Below are 25620 nucleotides of genomic sequence, written 5' to 3'. Positions count from 1 at the left end.
AGATAAACTACCCTGGCTGCAGGCCCACTGACTTCTGGCTGAAGGGTACACACAGCTGGATGTCTGTAAATCAGGCAGGACACAATTTCTGCATATAGGTTAATGACAGTTCTGCGTCACCAACGTGTAAGAGTACAGACACTAAGCCAGAGACCTCAAAACAGCCTTTTGCCTGCCTGGCAACTTCCTCCTAAAAACAAAGCTTACTTCTCCAGCTGTATCACATTACATGATGTGAGCATTTGTAAAGTAGACTAGACTGAAGCAAAAGGGATAGAGGGAAAATTATACCCCCCTGATGTAAAGTGACTTAGGCTACACAGTCACTTCAAGTCACCACAGTTCCGTGCTGACACGAAAAAGATCAGTTCCATCCTCTCCCCCTTGTTTCTCAATGCCACCATAACTCAGGCAGTAGAATTTGTACATACATAACATGAAAGGAGTAAATCATCTAGCAGATTTCTTTCCTGAAATATTGCTTTCTGAAAGATTAGGATATGCTGCTATCAGAAATATTTCATATAAATGTAGACTTTATCTCTCTACATTAAAATCACAGACAAGGCTCATAAGTATCCATTTCATTCTCTACACAAAATGCATTCAAATGAATCTGTTTTACTTGGCAAGTGTAGTTTTAAATCTGGTTGTGCTTATTTTTATCTAAAATCCAGCACTAAAGAAGCCCCACCTGCATGACTGCCTTTAATGTAATAACTACGGCCACCTTAAAGATCACTGTCAGCAAAAGGGAAGTAGCAGGGGAGGCAGAAAGGCATGTAGGATGATAACAGAATGAAGCTAAATGCTAATGGTAGCATAATTATTGCTTGACACTTTTAATACAAGTTTGGGGAAAATTAGCCATAATATAGAATTTTTAAAGTGTATGAAAAAACCAGACAAATCCCACTGTAGTATCTGTTCACATTAAAACTTCACTAGGGTAATGATCAGCAATCACTTTTGCAGTTGCTACAAAAAGTTTTATGAGGACTTCCACAAAAATTTTTATGAGGACTTCCACAAAAATTTATCTTTCATTTATAGCCTTCTCCTCAAAAATTGAAAACTTTGAGCAACTGGTAATAAATTCCACTTAGCAAATATGATTCTTGATGCTAAAAATTCTCAAAGCATTTATTTGGTTTTAGCCTAAAGATCCTTAACCCACACTATAAAGTGTGTTTCAAACACACACTGATTTCTTACAGTAATTTCAAGCCCCTTAGATAAAATTATTATTTTTAAATGCACGTAGCTCATAAAACCGAGAATTATTAATTTCTGGTAACATTAAAGTATTTTTCATCATCTTTTTACAAAAAGCATTGTCACAACCTTTTCCCCTGATTCATAACTGGTTTTTTCTGATTGCTGTTATGGATTATAACAATAGGCCTCCTGCTGTAGTTTCCAAACTACCAGGAAAGTAGTAAACCATCTATTGCTATATACTTCTATTCTGCTTCTAGGTAATCTCTTTAAGCCAACAAAAATTTATTGCCACCTTAGGACGATATGTAGTCATCACCACCAAAAATCTGGCTCAATATAGCCTTTTCAATCCCTTGTCCACCATCTTTTTTTCTTTTTTTATAATTCTTACTATCTTCTAGTAAGTAACAATAGCCCCTCTATTTGAAATAAGAATTATCATTAGAACTTAAAACCCTAAACACCTTAGAAGTCAGCCACTGAGTAAAACCAGTGTTTCTTCCCTAACCTTCTTGGTAATTTCCTACTTTGCATTTTTCCTGATACATTATCAATCATTGAATTAGAATTGCATGAATCTTATGCTTGCAGAAAATCTCACAAAATTTAAGATCATTACAAAATTTATGATCATTGTCAACCCAATGGTGGCTCAAAACAAAGTTTTCTGGGTCAATTTAGCAAGGTATTTTACCTAAAGCAACACAACAGAAATACCTCCAGAATTTAAGACACTGAGTTATAATGTCTGTGTCAACATTCTTATCTATAATTTACTTAATTACATGTTGCAAGTAGGAACTTTTGAGATGGCATATCGAGTAATTTACTGAGGCATACTGGATAATTTTAATTCAAAACTTATCAATTTTTGATTCAAGAAAACCTAGTAATGTTCTCAATATAGACACTACAGGTTGATGGATAGTATTTGCAATTCAAAATGGGTAAAATAAACTTCCGATGTTAGTACCAGTATATTTCAAAATAAAAATATCAAAAGGCTCAAAATATTTTAAAAAATGTTAGCCTATTTTGCCTTCAAAAAAATGGTAGAACCTAAACACAAAAATTATAATATTCAAGTTATACCAAAACCAGATTTCCTTTTTAAATCTGAAAATAACTGAGGTGTTCAAAGCTAAATATTAATCACAAATAAAAAGCACTTACCTTCTTGTCTGTTATTTTTCCTTTTTAGCCATTTTTCCACAGTTTCTGCACTTACACTTTCTGACACAAACTCATCCAGTACCTGGGGGTGAAGAGAAAGATACGCCTTCACTTTTTCATCTGTTAAGCCTGAAAGAGAGAACATTAATTGATTACATTATTGGTGTGAACTCCCTCATATGAAGAAAATACCTGGAGACCAGCAAGAATCAATATCCCTTTGTTTTACACACTAATTGAATATATGACTATTTAAATAGAACAGAGAGAGTAATATCCTGTCAAAAAAGTAAGTTGTAATGTAGAAAATAGCAGAAGTAAAGTGTAGCCACACAAGATACTGTGTACAAAAAGTCTCCTGAAGGCATACACATAAACATTATCCAGGAAAAATAGCCAGATAGGAATTCATGACTATAATTGTGACTATAAAATTATTTCCAAGCTATGCAGGATGATATATTGATAAAGAAACGGGTTAGATGGAGATAGAAGAAGGCGAACTGGGATATCTAACAGAGCACCAAATTCAGTGTTCTCACTGCAAATGGCAGCAAAATCAACACAAAATATTATGGAACACCAAAATCATATGCAATTTTCAAATATTAGAATTACTTAAGTTACTCTAGATGTATAAACTGTTTTCACAGGCACGCTTCCATTGCTTTAATAACTTACTTATCAAAAATGAAAATAACTGCAGATAAAATGTATTTACAATATCTGCAAGAGAACAAAAACTCCAGTAAACATTTCAGAAAAAGAAGAAATATTCAGAATCTTAGATCCCTGACATTCATAAACTCACTAAATAATAATCTGATTATGCACTTTGCAAATCCCCCAAACAAAATGACTGGCAAGGCAGGTGAACCCAGCAGTGCTGAGGCTGTCCAAAGGGAGAAGCAATAAAAAGAGCCCATCCTGAGGGACTTGGCTTCAGGCTACCATAGAGGGAACAGGCACCCCAGTGCAAAAGCCTTAATGAGATATGAGGGGAAGAGAAGTAACAACAACTGTAATGACTCTAATGAGATATGAGGGGAAGAGGAGCAGCAACCACTGTAATGACTCTAAATATGCCATTTTCTCTTGTGTTTTGCGTATTTAAATATAATAGTAAATTGGGCACAGAGAGCAGCCAGGTTTCAGCAGAAAAGAAACTCCCCCCTGAACAACACTGACCTCTTTCAGAGAGTATTCAAGGTACAAAAAGAGATCAATGCTCCTATTTTGTGCTTTGCACGGTATCAGAATGGGATGAACAGAGGCGCAGTGCAACTTGAATGCTAGTCAATGATGGCAATATTTAAGATCTCTTACAAATGTTCACTGTGAAAGTCTTCAGGAAGCAATATCAGAAGACAAACCAAGAGCTCTCATCTGCAGAGCATCAACCACCTGCACCACCTTCCTCACACCAGCTGCACCACATCCCTCACCCACATCAGCCCCCAACAGCTCAAAACTGGTTTAAACCACCCTTCCTTTTAGTCCAGAGGTGGCAGCTCCTGCTGGATATCATGACCTCAAAGAACAAGGTTGCTACTTGAGGCAATTCCCCATATATGAATCACTTGAATAAGAGGATATTGAGCATCCTGATTTTTGTCAGCGAAGAAGAAAAGGTATATCATAAATCAGTAAGACAAGTAGATAATCAGCAAGTGGGGTGAAAACAAGCAAAACCCCACTACCATGATTGCTTAACCTTAGGTGAAAGCTTGTAGAGTTAGATCATAACGCAGCTATGAAGAAGTACAAGTGCAAAATGAACAAGATCATTCATTTTATAGCCAGTTCAGGCACTGCCTCATGTTCTAAAAAAAACAAAAAAATCAAACTCATGAATATAATTCTGTAATTTGTTCAAATGAGAAAAATTTAGACCCTTAAAAAAGAATTTTTAATTTCATAGTGAGAAAATTTGAAAAGGAAATTTAAGAATCATTCAAAAGAGTACCATGTTTTAAAGATTTAGCCATCAAAATGTCACCAAAATTTATCTGCCCTTTAAGTTCTTCATGAAAAATGATCAAAACAGACTTGTCATAAAATGTCTGCTACTTTCAAATTGTCTTTAGACTGCAAAGAAACACTTTTTTGCTTCTAGTAAAAACCTATGACCTGAAAAGATTGTAAAATTAGCAGCTGGAATTCTGAAAGGATTGATTTGTTTCTTCAGTGAAAATAACCTTTCTTTCTTGATCCAAACCTTTATAAGCTGTGGGTTTTCTAAAACGCACATCAGAATTCAATAAAATATCAATTTGAAATATAAGACCTCAGTCTACAGCTCTCAAGTTTAATATCCAGAAATTATGCAACTTCAGCAATCTAAAGCTAAAAACTCTGCTTTAACCTTACACAGAAAAGTAATTCATGGAGCTGATATAAGAATTCCTAAACAGTCTTTAAATTGCCCCTCTTTATTTCACTAAAGGTATCTGCACAGGTGTTCTTTCTCAATGGGGGATTTGTAGATGGGAGCAAGAAGAACAAGATTAACAACTATGTTTGCAGAGTTAAAAAGCAGTGACTTAAATCTATTTTCTACATAGATTAAGGCCAACGTATTGGTCAGCTCCCAATTTTTACTCTGCTGCATCAAAAAAACACACCCTGCAAACATACACACAAACTCCACACCCAAAACTAACAATAACACATTGTAACTTCACAAAATGGAGAAATAGAAGCCTTTTCAAAGAAATTTTAATGGTTTGTGCTCTATGTGCATTAAAGCTAAAAAGTGTTTAAAAGATGAATGTAAGAGCATTTCACAGCTATGCAGAAGCAATTATTTTATGGCATATGGAAAGCCTTCTTGATTGTAAGATGCACATTAGAATAAAGTTATTGCATAACAATATTCACGCACTCACCCTCTTGAACATTTACATGCTCCTGAAAACTTCTAGTACAGGTATTTTTGTTAAATATTATTGACCTCTCTATTTGACCTCTCTATTGAAGCACTGTAATCTCTTAATTGTGAAAAATGCAAAAACCCTATTTGAATATTTAGAGGCAATGATTATTAACATTTAAATAAAGAGGACAATAACACACCCACACTCAGGAAGCTAAAGTTTATCATGCAAATCAGGTGCCATTTACAGAATTACCAACAAACATAACACAAGCCAATGCTGGTTATTAATTTTTCTGTTACTAACACATTGGTCCTAAATATTTGGGGCAGCAAACTTTTCTACATTCATTCTACTTCTCCCTTCACTACTACTTCCCATGACTTCCAGTAATGCAAGGATTTCTCTCATTCTTGTTCATCATTTCTTGTGTGGAGCATCAAGTGTATATATCAACAGAGCCTAGCAAAGGAAAAGGCAGCAGTGCACACATTCTTAACTGTGCTGGTCTATACACTTCCTCCCAAGCAGCCCTAACAAAAGCTCCCCTCACTTCATTTCATGCACCCCAGAAAGCACCACCTCTTGTATCTGGAACCCATCTGTCCTCTGGCAGAGCAGTGACAGTTACCAAAAGGGGGACCATCACTCAGGAGGGCTGAACTCTGGCCACTCAGCAGGGTAGAAAGCACAGAAAGACTGGAATAATTGCTCTGGGAATTAAAGGAGGAATCTGGCATTTGATTTGGATGTCCATTCATTCCATTTATGCAGTGGAGTTCTCCCTCCATACATATATCCTGTTTAATTAAAAACACACACACCAAATCAGCTTTCTCTCTTGTATTCTTATTTTAAAATTATCAACTCACATTTCAGTGCTGCTATCTGACACAACTTGCTGTTGTTGTATTTTATGCACACATTAACTATTTGTTCTGAATTTGTGATTAAAAAAATGAAGGATACACACATATGAGATTAGCTCTTCCTCTTTTCATTCCCCTCTGAATAAACCATAGGCAAAGAAACAGCTCCAGCTGCCCACCACGTGGGGCAGCCCAGCACTCACTTCCTGATCAGCACACCCAGCTAAGTCATGTAGATCTCCATTTGAAATGTTCTTTTTGGCTATACCGTCTGCTTTTGTGGTTTATAACTCCTTCATCCTTACTATAAGGCTTTCTTGATCTCCAACAATGAAGCTGAGGGGAAATTGCCTCAGCTGAGGTTGATTGCCTGCTGGGAACCATCCCTGACCTGACCAACATTCGAGACCTGCCCAGGACATCATTAGCTGGCTTGGAAAATGCAATGTCAAGAACCATTCCAGACAGAAATCCAATTCCAGTACATAAGAATGCTCCTTCACACTGTTTACTAACTCAGATATAGCAGAACTGGGTTTAAAAATAAAACAAAAACCTTCAAACAGCAATTATCAGTAATTATTCCTTGCCTTTGAGCCAGTCTTCAACAGCCTTCCTTTAGAGAAAAAATAATTAAACAGTAAAAATCACTAGACAGTCATATTTTTGCCTTCAGCTTTTTATGCTGCCTAAAATATTCTTAAAATTTTTTAGATATTAGATAACCCATGTAGTACTAAATCGATTAATGGCTCTGCTCTCTGACTCTTAATCCATGTCACACTGCACTCTCCTCTGAGAATAGCTTCACTGAGTTCAGTATAAAGCAGAACTGACTGTGAATGAGCTGAAAGAATTGAAGCCTAGAGCTATGTTTAAAAATCTGCTCCATTTAGCAACATGAGTCACACACGTCATTAGCAATTCTTGCAATTTTTTCATTAGTGTTGCGATATTTGGTCTTTTTTCTAAAACCACTAACTTAATCAAACCTCATGATTAGGCAAAAATTTTAATTTTCACCTAAAGTGTCTGGTTCCCAGTCTGGGGGGCACGTGGGGAGTCAGGAAAGAAGGGGCAAAAACTGATGAGCCAGCCTAATTCTTACCAAGGGTCAGCATTTTATCCTCAAGCAGCTAATCTCTGAAAGACTGCAGTCATTGCTTCCCTCCAAACCCTTCTTCCCATTTAGACAGGACCCAAATATTTGAAAACACATTGTGAGGATGTACTCTGGTCATTGTAAGAAGTCAGGTGGATTTTGCATATTGAGAAGGCTTTTACTAATAAACACAAAAGGAAATAATGATAAATGCTGTCAATGTTGCATCTGTTAACAACAACAACAAAGTAATTCAAACAAAAAAAAATACACTAATTAACTTGTTTGGTTTAATAAGCAATTCTTCCCTGAAATTAGAGGGGCCACAGAGTCAGAGCAAGTAGAGGCAAAGTCTTAATTTCTCAAAGTAGCTAAAAATGCCTAATTTGAAAATATTTTTTCTTGTCTGAAATAACAAAATTATGAAGAGCAGTGTCACGCTTCCTCAAAATCAGCATTTGAAAATAAATATCGTACTTGTATGAAAAAAAAAAAAGACTTGAAATATGTGAAAGTCATCAAGAAGACCTAATCTGAGCAGAGCTTTGCCTGTGTACTCCTTTATCTAAAGCAGTCTTGTCCCATCTCTTACTTACACAAAGATCACCTCTCTGTATTTTTCTACAGAACTTTATAAGTGATATTTGTAGTTATTCTCAAAAGCATTCAAGGCATGTGTGTACATTGCTTCATTTGGATTAAGCATTAATCCCATTAAATCAATCCTTTCTTTGTTCAAAGCATCAGGATTCAAAACCACAGGCACAGTCAGTTTTGAAATATCCTTTTCAAGTCAGACTTTTTATCTTAATCCATTTAAGTACACAGGAATGTAATGTGACCAAGTGCCCAAACCCTCTGAAACCTGACATTACTGGTCTGGCAAAAAGTATAATCACTAACAAGAAGCAATCAGAATGGTCAAACCTCTTTGATTGCTCTTTTCTCAAAAAAATCAATTCACAAGCTTGTCTGTGAGCAGCTCCAGTCACCTTTTTTGCCCCTCCTCCTCCAAGTCCCTCCTGCGTTGCTAAAAAAAGCCCAATACAAAAGCCAAAAAGGCCCCAGCATATCACCATATGCAGCACCACAATAATGCAGTACCTGAAAACACCTCACTGCTGATTTAGGAATTTTAAAAGGGTTTATGTTTGGTTCATAGATTATACATTTTACTATAAACTGTTTCCAATCTTCATTCAAAGGCGAATGTTTAATTACATGAGCCTCCAGTAACCGTGTAAACCTGCAGGATCTGCATACATGTAAATGACAGGAGTAGCCACAAGGCATCTCAGCCAGGATGCCAGCAGCACTGCTGAAGTTTCAGAGAGAGAAAATAAAGACCAGCTCAGCTAAACAGAACTGGAATGTGCTCATACAGAAAGAATATCAACAACCACTGCATCCTGTGTCCTGTAATTCAAATCCCATTTTCTTGATGAGAAATCCATGGATGCACTTAAACATGCCAGATGCTGAATAAGGCATGGACATAAGGCCTTGAGTTTTCACCAACTTTCAGGGTGGTTTTTCTGATATTATCAGCATCTTGCAAGCCTGAGTCCTAGACATCTGTAGATACTCAGCTGCTTGTCTCCCAAAATCTAACACTCAAGAACTGCACAGTACTGGCAGCTCTGAGCCCTTCTTCAGTATTAACTTTGAAAGCAAAAAATCTTATACAACTCCTGATGAAATCAGTTTTCATTAGCTAGAGCTAAAAGTCCTAAAATCCTTCCATAGGAATTATATGTATGACTAATGGAGTCAACATATTCTCAGTTTGAATATTTATTTTTCATGGGGTTTCAAAACACACTTCAAGTTGTCTGAATGGCATAATCCTGTATGTATGCTGCTATGCTGTAATATTATCCATTAGTTGATGCATGGGGCTTTTTAAAACTCTGTCTTACTTCCCTGGTTTGAGAGTAGCTTTTCTCCAGTTCTCATTAGCACATAGGAGTAACTCCGAGGGGTCTGTAAAAAGCTTTATTCTGCTTCCAGGTGCATGATGGAACCAAATTTGGAAATTTAATTAACACTCTGCAAAAAAAGCTAACAAAAGGACTACAGACATGCTTTAGGACTTGCAAATTGTAATCAAATAATTTCAAACATTTGCTGGAGAGAGTTATGTATCATCTTAAGGTTACTGATAAAAATAATTATTAACATATTATAAGTAAAGCATTATACTGAAGTAGGTAAAAATGTATTCATAGATATAGAAGGAACATCTTAGCATGATTATTTGCCTTTTTCTTTCTCTTGTGCAACATACAGAGCTAGGGTACCTTGCTCCTGCCCAAAATATACCTGAAGAGTAATGCATATCTTAATAAAGACTAAATAAATACTAAAATACATTAAAAACTCATTATGAAATATGCAAAGTCCCTCAGAACACGCACATAATTAATCTCTTAAAGGAGTATATACAGCTTCAGAATAAACTACTTAAAATCTAATGATTAAGCAAAGTAAGAATGCCTTCACTCTTCCCTTGAGAACAGGTGTTGGGACCAAGTTCTTGATTTATGTCTTCTCCAGTAATACCTTCTGCCTGATGTAATGTCTTCCTCTCACTTGACACCTAATCCTGGAGTAGCTCCCTTTTTGATTGAACTCTTCTGTCTTAAAAGTAGTCCCATTCCCTTTATTACCAGTGTTTTACTGCTGATTTATTACTTAAAACAAACTTTATTCTCAAAAGTTCTGTAAATGCTTTATAATATACTAACCAATATAAACGCGCACTCCTGTTTATAAACTGCACCTTAACTTATTCCACAAACAAGATCCACTGTGATGAAACCTCTGATGGATACTACATGACTGTTCCAAGACTCTTGTTATTTCACTAAAGTGGAGACAGAGAATGTTCTTCCTTCTGAAAGGAGCACTTCATCTGAACACTTAGATTAGTAGGCATGTTAGGACAGTTTCCCAGAGCACAGGGCTCTTCTGCAATAACACCTACACACAGCCAAATAACACGCTACTTAGCAACAAGACTGGATGCCTAAGAGTCTGCTTTGGTGATACTAGGACCCCATCTGCAGCACCACAGACCAGGATTTGTCATTCTTTTAAAAGCCCCTCCAAACTTAAAGTCTTAGGATGCTTAAAGAGAAACACAGTCAACATCCCTCACAAAATGAGAAGGTACAAAAGCCAGAGAAACTGGTCACTAAAAAGTACTAATAGAAGAAATATAATGCAGCCACATCCAGAAAGGTTTGATCTGGTTCATAGGAAGGAAGCTCTTCAAAAACAAGCCATGCTAGCCCAGCACTTTTCTAGACATCATGTGTAAAATAAAACACTTAGAAAAATATACAAATTAGTAGAAATTATGAATTTCACATATTCTGTGAATAATATTTCTTCAAGTCCTGCATCCAGTTCATTTATGAAGAGGTTGAAAAGCACAGACCCAAGGATGGCACCCTGTGGAACCCCACTAGTGAGAGGTCCCCAGTCTGATGTCACCCCATTCACTGTAACCCTTTGTGCCCAACCTGTGAGCCAGTTGCTCACCCATCACCTGCTCACACACCAGCTGTGTGCTAGACACTTTGTCCAGGAGGATCCTGTGAGAGACACCATTAAAAGCTATGCTGAAGTCTAAAAGATAACTATGCACAAATCTGATGAGTTGTTGAATGGAAAACTTCAGAAAGGATGCAAGAAGCAGGCTGCAAGGTGCTATCCTTATTTGATCTACAGATTGGCCATGATATTTACAGGTTCATTTCTTTAAAGACAGATAGAAAGTGCTGCCAAGATCCTGACCTATTGATTAACACAAAGGGTGTCATCTGCTAGATGTACATGAAGCCTAACAAATTGAAGGCTGAGCTTGTGCACGTATTTTTTTTAAAAAGACATCTGATTTTAAATAAAAGACTAAGATGTAAAAGAGTTTAGTCCAGTTTCCAATTAGTCTCTTTAGGTTACTAATAGGTATAAAATGGGTGTACCTATTAAATAAAGAAATAAAAAATTTAAAATCCCATTCTAAATTCAGTATCAATTTTTCTTATTTTACCTTCTGGCAATTAATTTTTTTTCTTTCTTAATTTAATGATTATCTTGAAAGAGTTTTCAGCATTACAAATCAACTCTTCGTAAAGGTACCGCTGGTCTGATTGAATAACACCCATCCTCTTTACAGAGTGGAACAGGCTAATTTTTCTAAATTTTAACACTGTATTCTTACAACATTTCACAATTCCAAAGAGATTTAACTCCAAGTATCCATATTCAAATATTCAATTATTCCTACAGTAGTTCCAGAAAACTCTCTAACCTAATTCAAGCACCTTGACAAAAATTTCAACAGCTAAAACAAGAAAAGAACTTATAAAATATAAAAGCTTCTAAAAAAACCATCCAAAAAATCAAGTTTTTATGACAGAGTGAAGCTTGATCACTTGAATGTTAGAGGATACATCATAGCCTTCCCACAACACCACCAAAAGAGCTACACTTACACAAAAGAGCAGACATTTTAGCAATACAGTTGAAATACAAAAAGATGGCATCACATAATTGATCTTTGAAACTGCTTTTTACTCTACTTTTTGTATTACTGTAAAATATAGATACAAGGTGCCCCTTTATACAAAACTGAACTTTGATTGACATTTAAAATTTAAAAAAAACAACCTATTTCATTCTTTTGTGGGGAATAGAAAGCATACCATCAGACTAATTAAGCACTGAAAGTAAAGCACTGACTCCATCAAACTGTCAGAAAGAAGTTAGAAACTCCAATTTATTTAAAACACTATCAAGGAAGAGAATTATTTTCTTTTTTTCTGTCAGCTCTTTTTTTTCAGCTGTATAAATGAACAGAAGGAAAGATGATTTTCAGAGATGCTGTCTCTGCTCAATTGTATGGTGATGGATGTAATGATATCTCTATGTCAGTAAAGTATAGCCTAGGAAAAGCAGTATAATTTGAGATATTTAAAAGAATATGCTACTGAAGTAAAGAGGTTTGAAGTGATAATTAAATACTCTGTTACATACACTTGTACATTACAGACAAGGACACGTTGTGCAACCCTTATTTGCACTGGTGAACACTTACAGGAGTATTCCTATTGACGTCAGCGAGACTACTTATGTGGGCAAGAGCTCACTAACATGTGAAAGGTTGTGCAACAAAGCCCCAAACACGTCTCATTCCACACATTGTTTCAAGCTTTGTTCTTCAACCACAAATTTTTCTCTAATAGTGTTAATAATATTATTTCACTAATATTACCACTCAGAAAAATATGTGAGAGCATACAACTTGTTTAGTGGGATCTGACACACTCCAGATTTTCAGCTAGGCACCAAAGCAGAGGCACGCAAGAATTACAGATTCACTGAGGATGGCAGGCACCTCTAGAGACTGCCACCAAAGCCACCCTCTGCTCAAACTGCAGGGGGTTTCTCAGGGTCCTGGTCTGCCAGCTTTGACTATCTCCAAGGATGGAAAGAGACTCCACACCATCTCTGTGCAGTCTGTACCAGTGTTTAGGTGTTTTTCTGCGTTCAGGTAGGAATCCCTGTGTTTCAGTTTGCACCCAATGCATTTTTTTCCTCTTGCTGGGAGCAGACAAGAAGAACCTGAACTGATTCCATTTGTTTTACTTGCCACTCCATAATATACTTGCACAAACAGCTAAGATCCACTCCAAGTCTTTCTTCAGGCTGAATAGCCCAGTCTCAATCATCTTTATGGCCCTTTGCTGGACTCACACTGCTATGTCCACATGTCTCTTGCACTGGGGTGTACAAAACTGGGCCCAGTACTCAGATGTGTCTCACCAGGGCTGGGCAGATGGGCAGGATCACCCTTCAACCTGCTGGCAATGCTCTTCCTAATGCTGAGATGCTGCTGGCCTTCTTTGCTTTGAGGGCACACAGCTTGAGCAGCTTCAATAGATTTATAGGAAGAAATGCTACAGGGATTTCTACTTCCTGGCAGGTGAAAAAAAGGAAAATACCTTCTACTGACTTGGATGTTGGCAGCACAGAATAAAAAACAACATATGGTGTTGGCTGATTTTCCAAAAGCTTTCACTGCTGTGGCAATGCTCTACACAGGCAATCTCATCTGGCAAAACATCCTCCATCAATACTATTTTAGTCAAGAATTCAAATCATCTATTTGTTACTATTTTAAGGATTTCTTTTTGGCAACCACAGTAGAACAAAGACACAGTGTTTCAGTCATGCCCATAGTTTTTATTATAAAGCTTAAGCAAATGCCAAGAATTCAAGGCTAGTTTCAAAAATTAAAAATGAGCAGCTGCATCTTTTCCCTGTCCTCCTCCCCTTCATCATCTCCCCACCCTCTTTTGTTTGTTTTGGAGACATGTAGCTCACAAACATGTGTTCACCTCCAAAAAGCATCCCTAAAAGAGAAAGGAACAAGGAAGAGGGAAGAAGAGTTGGAAAGAGCAGACGTGAAAGGAAAACAGGACAGATGAAAGCTGAGGGCATGTATTTGTACAGGACTCAGGAAATGTTTTTAAAAATTCTCATATACACAGGATGCATATCCTGCACTGTGCCTTCACTTAAACAATTTGTACAAACTTTTCACAGTAAAAGATGATAAAGTACTTTTAATGAGAAAAAAATTCTGGTAGAATCACTTCTACCAACTGCTTTGTAACAGCCTAGTTTCCCAAAGCCTGTTTGAACTTGGCCATTGACTTCATTCAGAAAAACACTTTAAAACTATAAATACATTCATATAAGACAGACACCATAACACATGAAATTGAGGCACATTGTCACAAGGCTGGTCATAAATTTTCCCCTTAAAGTATTACAGTACTGACAGCTGAGATTCTGATTTCAGTCCAGCTCACTGACCAATCCAATGCCCACTATAGGTCCCACAATATCATACAATGACCAAAAAAAATACCAAAGCCATGCCTAAAAAATCATGTACATAGCGTATGAATAGACTGATCCACTGCCAAAACTAGCCAGTTAACCCATTACTAGCCAGTTAGCCAGTTACTGTGTCATAAAATATCCAATAGGAGAAGAACACATAAGGACTTCAAAAAATTTAAATTAGATGAAATCAAGATATTTAACAAATAGGTAGCTATCAACATTTTTAAAGTCCTTCATATTCACTCTGGGAAAGCCTCCAAGACTGCAACTTCTGTGGGTTGGAGAATATAAATTTTAATACTATTCAATTTAACTGACAGTGATATGAAAGATTTGGAGAAAATCCAGTGCACCCAAGATAACTAAAAAATGACTCCATGTTGTACTGCAAGAAAAATGGCAGCAGGAGGTCTCTCAAGGATATGGTATCAATGACAAAAAGCAGTAATAAATACCAGTACATTACTCTTTCTCCTTTACTACCACTGTCACATTACTTTACAGACTAATGGCTTAGTAATTTTGTGAATAGCAGTTCTGAGGACTTAATAGTGCTGCCACTGTTCACATTACTACATGAGCTAAAAAATGTACCTGATAGTGAAATTCATCCAAGTCCCTGGCACGTCTTTCCAGCAAACAAGCAATCCTGCAATGCTTCTGTTTAAGCGACTGTGACACATCTACTCTTTACTTACTTGCAAGAAATCCAAGCATTTCAAATCCATAGACACCAAATATTTTCATAAGTAAGTTGAGCACACTCAGCATGAAAGCAGCAGGGGAAATTTTAGTGTCTATGGATTTTTAATTGGGGGCAGGGGGGACAAAGAGGCAAGCAAAAGGTTTTTAAAAATGCATCAACTCAAATTCTTTAGGCACAGTCGTCTCCTCATGTGATACAAAGGCTCAAGAAATACTGATATATTATGAGCAGGAAAAGGTCACAGGGCTACATAGATGGCTACTGTATCACCATGGATAAATGGACAGAGTAAAGCTGGGAGAAACACAAAGAAAATGCAGAAGAAAACTTTAGAGGCGTGAGGATGAACATGGGTCAGAGAGTACAAAGACTATTCAAGAGGTAAAGGAATGACTAACCAAACTAGTACAAAATTAACCAGAAAAAAAAAAAAAAAACAAACCAACCAAGGAAACAAAAAATTAAACCAACCCAAAACATGAATTGACAGCTTTTGCCAAAATCAAGTTATCCTGTCCACCTGTGTGAACCTTCATGCTGCAGGAAAGAGTGACATGTATGAGGACAGGGTTAGGCCATCCAGGCTGAGGGAAGGCAGATCTCTTCACAGCAAAATTGATAACCTCCTCTGGCCTACAGACTAAAACATGGAAGAATGAATGCATGCCATTCAAGAGGCCATGTAGCTACACTAATTTGCTAGTGCATAATGTCTAGAAAAGACCAGCAAGCACGCTTCTTGGATTCAATAAACAAGTACTTTTTAAAAATATCCAAATTAGAAATTAATTTCTTAGAAGAAGTTGGAAAGTAGAATTTCTCAAGACATATAAGTATTGCAATATTCTGAAATTTGGTTTTGCTTGTAACCAGTATTAAAAAGATAACTTTATAGGAGTATGAAAACTGGGGATATTTTTGTTTTTCATTTTACTACTTTGAATTTTTATTATTTTCTTTAGAATTCTGAAAAATGTAAACTGAATTATTTCCTCATAATCTTTCTATTAGAGCTAACATGTTTGAACTTTGATTTCAACAAAGCTGCATTTTCCAGAACTTACAAGTGAGTGGTGAGAGCCCATATCTCTATGCCACTCAGAATTCCTCTGTTATGCAATATGCAGACATGTGCTTCTTTCTTTAACTTTCCTTACTAGAAGCACCAAGCACTAGAATGAGCTAAACCTTACTAATTGATTTATTTGACAGACCACTAAGGAAAATACATTACAAGTAACATGAGCTTTCTTAGAGAAAGGCAAAGAAAAAAACACAGTGAAATCAAGCAGTGCTTTTCAAGCCATGAAGGCTACCTAGTCAATCTGAAATACCACCAGAGAGACACAGACAAAGTGGAGACAAAACTGCTATTTAAAACCTTTTTTTTGCATAGCCATCCCTCGCTGAGCACTTATGTGTTTTAATTAAGATGTTTTAAAGCTATAGTCAAGGTTTTTAAAAAACATAATTCTAAATTAAAAAATATGATAAAACTGGATTAATATTTGCAGCTTTTCTTCAGAAAAAGAACAGATTAACATAAAAAAACCCCAAACAAATCTGCCTATAAGAAGAACCTTATTGGAAGACTAAATCCCAAATATCACATGCAACACATGAGAAATCGATGGGTTTACTGATGTAAAAAATAATTTTCTTAAATAAAGAATTTGAAGAAGAATGTAATTTTCCATACAGTTCAATACTTGCTAGGTAACATTAATTCTTAGTTGCTTTAATTTTGCAGTTAGGCATAGAAGTGGAAAAGCACAGGGTAGCTTTTGAAATAGTTAAGAAAATTAGCAAATTCTATTTGTTGGAGCTCTCCGCTTAACATCAAATCTATTTTGACATTAAAGGGCTCATGTCAACTAAAGCATGTAGAGAATACTTTCTAGACTTAAAATTACTACAAAAGGTGAATGAAATATCTGGAGCTTGGTGGAGTTTTGGGGGGTAGGGGGAATTTGATTTGTTGGGGTTTTTATAAAAGAAGATAATAACTCAAAATGTCATCTTTAGAAATCTGTTGTATTCATCAGCATTTTCTTTGTCACAGAGAAATTATGTTCTAAATGTTCATAAAATATATATATAGCACACACTTTTTACAGAGTGACAAAATCCAAAAGAATCAGCTGGAATTTAAGGAAAGTAATCTCTATAAGAAACGTTTAAATTAAGCAAAAGCTGTAAACCTAAGCTATCAGAGTGATATTCTGCTTCCTCCTGACATGGTGTGTCATGTATTTGACTTTAAAAGATAATTTAAAACAATAATGGCCAATAGTTCATTATTTCAAGTTGTCATTCATACAACATAGCAACTTAATGAGCTTCTGGTGTGTGATTGCTTTCATTAAAAAACCAACCAAACAAACAAACAAAAAAACAAACCACACCACACCTTGGTGAGAAATCATCTGCTAAGAGACTTCTTGAGATTTATCTGGGAATACATATAGATGGGATGAGCATATCTATATGTTATTCAAACTGAGAAAAACATTTTCTTCTCTAGTATTCAGGAAAAACATATTTGGGCTTCATTTTCCTTCATGCTCAAAGCATGCATCTACAACATATTCTGAGATAGCTTAATTTCCTTTAAAACAAACAAACCCAGCACGAAAAATTTCAAGGTACACTGTCATTGCTTCTGTGACCAGAGGGGTGCAAAGTGGTGCCTAAACATCCAAGAGAGTCTGTAATTCTGGATGAGATCAGTATATTGCTAATACAGGCCAAAAGGAGCTACCAAACACGATATTTTATATAACTGCCCAGTAGCAGGAACACCTGCAAAGAAGGTAAATGTGTATTATTTTACCCTTCATGGCAAAAGTTCTTTGAACCAACAACTTTTAAATCCCTGCAGAGTGCCTTCGCCAGCAGGCAGTGAGGAGCTCTGGCTGGAGGCAGGCAAAGGAGGGAGGGAAGCTTCTGCAGCAGGTCACAGGTATTACAGATACTGAGAAGTGATGAAGCCAGAAGCAGAATGATCAACAGTATTCCAGCACAGGGACCACAGCACTCAGCTGGCAGCAGGGGTACACCCTGATCCAAGTATGTTCTCATAAAACTACTTCTGGTTCCAAACCAGTGAAATTTTACTATACAATATACATGAGTGATAACAATGAGGGGATGGTTTGCTTTGGTTTAAGTACACCTCCTACAACAACTCATATCCATCCATATGAACATTTTTTTACTGGGCTTTGCTTTTAACATGTAGAAGCAAATGCTACTAAACTGTTGTATCAGTTAAGGACTTACGCTTTCCACTTCCCTAAGAGAAATGTAGTGCCCATGCTGGAAAGATGTTCCACAGTTACAATAATAAAGATTGCAAAGCCCGAGATAAAATATTACTACTTTCTTATCAAGATCCAAGGATTCCCTTCACCAGCCACAAAAAGAGAAATCCACCGCAGAAGGACACGACTTCAAAAAGTTCCTGTACAAAGATGTAGTGTACAATCATTCCACACACATGCTAGAACAACTATTCCCTTGATGGAGCTTTAATTAAATTGATAGAAATCTACCATAACTTCTCCCTACTACTAAGGATACATAATTACACTTGCCAAACTAATATAGCATTTAAGAATTCTATAGATTTGTCTGTTTATTCTATAAAAATGCATAAAGGTTATTACAATTGCACTATTAAGCAAAAATATTAGCTGAAATATTACAGCTATGGTTATAATGTAGTACATAAGCACTACACCTACTTGCACGGTCATTTAAAGATGAACAAAGGAATGGAAACATTGTAGTCGGTGTGATGGTTAAATTATGGCAAGTGAATGAACAATTGGAAGAGTTCCCATTTCAGAGAACTGCTTGAGATGAGGCAGTAGGCACATAACACAACTTGCCTTGGGGAGCATCAGGAAGCAGATGAACAGCTGAATTCATTGCACTAAAACATGGCTCTGACTGTTTTGTTCAGAGGAGAAACCTCACCCAGAATAGCGACACTTTTTTTGGGTCATGAAAAGTGAAATTCTTTCCACCCATTTAGAACAGTGAAGGAACAGCACCAAAAGATACACACTACTCTTATGCCCAATATAGCACTGATTTTACCTTGCTTTCATATGTCTTGGTTTCTTTAAAGTAGCATCATGAGAAAAAATGTACTAATTAATTAAAAGAAAAAATTACAGATGCGCCACATGCACTCACAAGAAAACAAGCCAATGTCACAGTGCCTTGATGCTGGAAGTTGTTTTCTAGTTCAGAACAATGATACTGAAATTAAGAGCAGAGTAATAGCTGGATTATTAGAAGGAGAATCATCAAAACATCCTCAGCTTTTATGTGGAAAAAACAGATTGCCTCTGATGACAGGAAAAAAAGTGGTGATGCAGAAGTTTGTATGCTCTTTAATGTCACTCCTTCTTAAACAACCTGAATCTTGCCATAAAAAATAACTAGTTCTTAAGTTTTTGTCCTCCTACACTTCTCTTAATTGAACTCTATCAAGCTGTAAATAACACTGGGTAAACTTGTACTTTAGGGCTCACAGTCACTACCTTGTTATTTCAAAGACCTGTCTTTAAAAGAAAATAAATACAGTTTTTGTTATGCTTACATAACAAATTTCTTTCTATTTAAATATCATCCCCAGGTACTAAAAACATTGATTAATTAAACCCACAGACATTCAAAAATATCAATTTTATGATCATTTCAAAGAAAAAGAGAAGTGAAATGATTCTTGCTCTTTTATTTCCTTTAAGTTTGGAGGAGTCCAAATTACTACCTCATTATATGTTATAAATCCACACAGCTTTAAAATCTTACAATATTCCTGACACTTAAAGATTTACTCAGGTCAGTATTTTAGTCTTAACGTTATAGCTATAAACTCATACAAATAAATATTTCACCATTGATGTCTCTTACTGAAAACCTTGTATATTATTTACAACTCCTGTGAAAAGATCTAACAGTGTTAATACTCGTGTGCAGAATGGCTTTGCAGTACAAATTCTGCATAAACATTTTCAAATGTGATTTGTGTCAGGTTCTTTTAATCATCTGAAGTACTCTCTGTCTTCCACGTTCCCAAACAAGTAGTTTGTACAGCTAAAATGTTGGCTGCTTGTAAGCACCTATCTCCATCCATTTAAAGACATGCTGCTGCTGACAACAGAGAGAGGAACACTTTCTGTTGGTCATTTTCTTCCTCTTAGCCCATTGCTATACACAGAGCAACCTATCCTGAAGGCTCTACACTGATCAAATTATCAGTAAGGACAAAAAAAATCTCAGTGACACAGTTACATGAAAATAAGTATCTCACATGAGTGGAATATAGAGGTTTAAGTGGTTTGCAATGGGCCTTACATTCATGAGCCCAGCATTTCAAGACCCTCATCTAATTCATCTTTTTTTCAAAAGTGCAAAGCTTTGCCATTAACTTTTGTTGAACTCAGAGGGAGTTAATTGTAAAGTTTCCATGTCCTGAATGTGAAGTCACCTTTTTCAGTTATACTTATCAAAAAAACAGAGCAGTTGAAATACTGAGACCCCAGTGATTTTTCAGATCCACTATAAACTCTGAGAACAGCAACAAGGTTTTACACTTTCCAGTTCACCCCAAAAAGCAGACATAAGACTAGCCAAATCAATGCAGTTTGAAATACTGCAATGATTCTGTGGATATTTCTAAAACTATATTGGATTAAATAGACATAGAACAAATCTTAATTATTTCTAAATTCAGAAATTCATTCATAAATCCTATTAAATTGTATACCTGCAACGGGTATAAATTCTCAGTGAAAGATCCTCTTTGATGAGATAAAGGAATATTAATCAAATAACTTACACTTAAGGAAAATTCCACTGCTTCTGGAAAAAAAGGAGTTGTTCTTACAGATGTCATACCACCAGAAAGTATCCCAATGCTTTTCACAAACATAGGTAGCACAGCAATAACAGGAATTTAATTTGGAACTGAAAACTTTCAAAAAGACAAGAAGTCAAATGTTCAGAGAGTATACCCTCACAAAAAGCTGGCAGATGGATTAAGAAGCTTTTTAAATGAGATATAGTCCTGTAGAAGCCACAGCAGCATTCATTTCTATGACAGCTACCCAATATGCTTCAGTTCTTTTGTAAATCCTACCACTTAGTGGAAAGAAAGTATTTGCATGTTTGGATAATTCAAACCACATTAAAATAAACTGTTATACTAACATTGTGGCTTTCAAGTGATATCAAGGAAGATTGTCAGTTTAAACGAATATAAATCAAAGGTGTCCAAAACTTTTCTGTTTGATGTGCAGGCAGCGCAAAACAGCAGCTAGAGGCTCTAGGCAACAACTGTCCCATCACTGCTTCCTTCTAATCCACATGCTGCATTCCTTCAGCCCATGAATTCTGAGCCTGCCTGCTTGTAATTGTAAGTGCCCATCTTTTGAACTGAAACCTCCTATTACTCCTTTTTCTTTTAAGGTATTTTCTTTAATACTTAGGAAGAAAGAACATGTTTTGCCAGACACTGGGGAAAAAAAGTCAGCCAGGATAGAACTACACATTCAGCACAGCTCCATGAGCAGAAAGTCTTCCTTATCAAACCTGATCTCCTTTTATGACAAGACAGACCACATAGGTGATCAGGGGAAGCCAGTTGATGTAATCTTTTTGGATTGCAGTAAAGCTTTTGATATTGTCTCTCACAGGATCCTTCTGGACAAAATGTCCAGCACACAGCTGGATAAACACATCAGGGGATGGGTGAGCAACTGGCTCATGGGCCAGGCACAAAGGGTTACAGTGAATGGGGTGACATCAGACTGGGGACCTGTCACTAGGGGTGTTCCACAGGGCTCCATCCTTGGGTCTGTGCTCATCAACATCTTCATAAATTACTTGGACACTGGGCTGGAAGGGATACAGAGCAAGTTCACAGAGGATACAAAAATGGGAGGAGCTGTTGAGTCCCTTGAAGACAGGGAGGCCCTGCAAAGAGAACTCAACAAATCAGAGAGCTGGGCAATCACAAACAGTATGAAGTTCTACAAGGGAAAAGGAGAAGGAGGTTGGGCACTGGATCAGGCTCCCCACTGAAGCGGTCATAGCACCAAGCCTGGCAGAGTTCAAGAAACATGTGGATGACACTGGGAAACAGAGTGTAACTTCTGGGGATGGTCTTGTGAAGGGCCTGGAATTGGTAATCCTTGTGAGTCCCTTCCAACTCATCATATTCTGGGACTCTGTGATTCATCTGCTGCAACTTAGCCGAAGCTCTCCATGGAACACCGACCATCTGAAAACATCAACCCCTTTGCTAAATTGCTGAATATTATTTTGAACAGTTGCATTATAAGCAGTGGTGGCCTATCTGCCATTTTCACCAAGACCATACCCAAAACATACCTGTTCTCTCCAAAGCTTGTGTTTTACATTTACAGAAATCATTTCGTATTAGAATAGAAACAATAATGCACCACAAATGCACACTACAGCATCCCTTAGGTAAGGCTCCCTCAATACACCTTCATTCACACCTAAATTATTTCCTGTCCAGACTTCTGTAATTCCCCATATGCCGTATTAAATGCACAGATTTTTCACAAAGCTTAAACACTGTGGCTATATTTTGCTGCTGCACTATTTAAGCTTTTATCACCTCTCTTCCCCCTACCTCCACCCCTCCTCTGCCACCTCCAGCACAGACTCCCTACAGCCACTGTCAGGGTAACAGTTTGAAAATTACATGTTGATTTCCAGACTTGCCATAATCAAATTCTCTCATATTCTGAAACTCAAATATTCACCTAATCTCTTTGCCCAATCACTTTGCTGCTGCTGTCTTGGTTCCTTGCTGTCCTCATCTTGCATTTTTCTACATTTGGGGACAGAGATACTGACCTTTCAGTTGCCTTGAGACTACATACACATCAGGAATATTTTGTCCCTTCTGTAAACAATAGGTTTCTATCTGAGGTAACATTTAAGCAAACACTGCACAAATTCTTGCCCTCTCCTAGATTATAGGTGCCTTCTAATGGATTTTGGAAGACACTTTATAAAGAGCAGAAAGTATAAGCAAACAAAACTGCTTAATTACATGAATTTAACAGCATAGTGTTCTCATACCAAATTATGTTTTGGAAGAAATAAAAGAGCTGTGAAAGACAGCTTTAAACTATTGTTCTCCGTGAAAGAAAAAGCAGGAGGAGATTTCTAAAATCTCATAAATCTTGCATTTTCCTAATTGCTGCCAAGATTCAGAGGAAAGACTAAAGGGCTTAAATGCAAGTCACTCACTAATTGTCTGTTATCTTTTTTTTTTTAAATTAGCATAAACAAAGTGTAATTTTCACTATTAAAAAGCTTTTGTATTTAAATCCTTATGTTCATCCATTCAAATTTACATGATAGAGGTTATTAAAAAAAAAAGGACCAAATTACACAGTAAAAAGCACAGAAACTCAAAATATGAGAGAATCTTTAAGTTTCTTTCTGTGATCTGAAACAAGATCAAGTGTTTTTAAGTGTACCCCTTCTTATATAACATTTGAAAGCTGCTCCTACAAGTTTGTGGTAGCAAGCTTTCCAGCTTATACTGGTTAATTGCCAAAGTATTTCTTATTACTTAGTGTCTCCCTGAGGTTTTCTCTTGTGAGACTATGACCTCCTACAGAAAACAACTGCCTTGCTTCATGTACCAAGTTCTCTCAAACTGATGCCTATGTTCTACATTGGTCTCTTCAATCCATCTTATGTATTTTAGATGGATCAAAATTATTATGTTTTCTCAGTCTCCTACAAGTCTGTTGCTTTCCTCTGGGTTCTAACTCATTGGTACCACAGAGATTTGTCTTACAACATATGTGTCATTTTGGCTACAGCCTCACCAGTGCTGGAGATAGAAATTGCTTTCCACATTTCAACTGTAGTATTTCTGTTTCTAAGAGTTGTGCCATACTTTTACTTACTCATTTTACTACCCACTACTATCCCCATATCTGATTCTGCATTATTTCTATCTACCTACTTCTGATTTGACATTTACATATGTTGTATTCAGCGTTATTTATCATTCTTTATTTGGTTCATTACAGATAACTACTCTAGTTTATCAAGATTTTTGACTCATATACCCTCTTTGCAGCGTCTCTCTTGCCTGGTGGAAAAAAATCCACTGATTTTTGTACACGTACAGTCATGCTCAACACCATCTTCCATGAAAGATGTGAGATAAATGCAGCTCAAGAAGAGGCTTGTATGTGCCGTTAAGTTCAAGAGAAAGTTATTCTTTGAGTAACATGGCTCACTTTGTAAACTCTGCATTATTTCAGTAATATCTCCCTGTTTTATCTTTGCTAATGCACAGAACAGCATTAAAGTTGAGACAGAGTTCTATAGCTCACTACAGCAGCTCCCTAACCAAGAAGCAGAAAAGCCTGAAGCAGTACAAGAGAAGGAAGGAGAAGATAAAAAAAGCACAAGAAATTTTCAGTTTATCATTAGAAACCACTACCACATACAAGTCACAGTAATGATGGACGCCTATTATTGGCATCCCTTCTGAATCAACAAGAGATGAGAACTTGGGAGAGGCTCTCAGAGGCACAGAGGAAGCTCAGAAGGGCATGGAGGGAAAATGCACATCCCGTTCCCAAGCAGTGTTGCCACACTGCAAACTTATTGCCTCACAGAAAGCAGATCCTCTCTGCCCAGCACAGCAATAGAGCACAGCCAGGCATGGGTGAAAGCATGCCTGCTGGGTCTGGGAGAAAGAATCAGCAGCAGGCAACCAAAACACCATGCTGACTGGGAGGGAGAGGACAGCCCCAGAGAACTAAAGCCTTGAACACAGAATTCAAGAAGAATTTCATCAAGTACTGCTGCTTAGGCTGTAACTAACTTCCAGAAATGTTTCTACTCACATTCAATATAGCTGTATTAAGTGTTCAGTCATAGCTTACCATCTTAGAGCCATTAGATCAGCCTTAAGCTCACCTTTCAAGTTCATTTACAACTTCCCTGTGGCTCAAATAGCTAGGCTTTTTTTAAGGAACATCTTGGGGGCTGTTTCACACAAGCTATAACTCATTTTACATCTCACCATTTCTGATTATTTTATTATGTGGTACATTTTTTCAGTTACTCTGCATTACATAACTTTCATCCTCCTCCTCTAATGTCATGTTGTATGTCCTGCATACAGATTTTAAAATATCTAGAATGTCACAAATCTATAGCTAGACTACTCTTCACACAAAAACCTGTCTTTTAAACTAAAAAAAATAAGTTATTGTAAAAGGAATTTGTTCAGTAAGATTCAGGATCTCTTTAAAAGATAATTTTACTCAGAAGAAAATTATTTTATTAATTATAACATAAGTGATACAAAAACCATTGCAGCAAAAGCAAAGAAGCATACAGAGCCTGGTGCTTCCCTTAAAGACAGTGAGATCATGATGCTAACAATAATGAAATCCATTTCAGCCTCCAAATTGCTAAAGGATAAAAATTATACAATTACATTAAAACACAATTATTGTTTCATGCCATTATTAAAATGATGCTAACTGATAAAATGAGAATTTAAGCTATTTTGTATTTTATAAACATTAATATTTCATGAATATAAACTATTTAGAGTCACATTACATCGGAAATTAACACTATGTATGATAGCTCCACTGAGTATTTGTGAAATGTTTTTGACTTCAAAATAATAATTGCAATTCTTTCTAAAATTATCTGGGG

General features: G+C 36.6%; 1 protein-coding gene across 4 annotated transcripts in view; it reads right to left on the bottom strand.

The window, feature by feature from the left end:
• PDE10A (phosphodiesterase 10A) overlaps positions 1-25620 on the bottom strand; it is a 167787-nt gene that overhangs the window by 92820 nt on the left and 49347 nt on the right. For all 4 annotated transcript variants that reach the window (XM_059841257.1, XM_059841259.1, XM_059841258.1 and 1 more), the window contains exon 2: positions 2395-2523. In XM_059841257.1, the coding sequence (XP_059697240.1) occupies positions 2395-2523 (129 nt within the window). The remainder of the gene's footprint in view (positions 1-2394; positions 2524-25620) is intronic.

This window comes from Haemorhous mexicanus, chromosome 3, assembly GCF_027477595.1.
Source record: "Haemorhous mexicanus isolate bHaeMex1 chromosome 3, bHaeMex1.pri, whole genome shotgun sequence".
Lineage (NCBI taxonomy): Eukaryota > Metazoa > Chordata > Aves > Passeriformes > Fringillidae > Haemorhous > Haemorhous mexicanus.
Note: the sequence above shows the minus strand (reverse complement) of the source record. Positions and strands in the feature narration are given on the sequence as shown.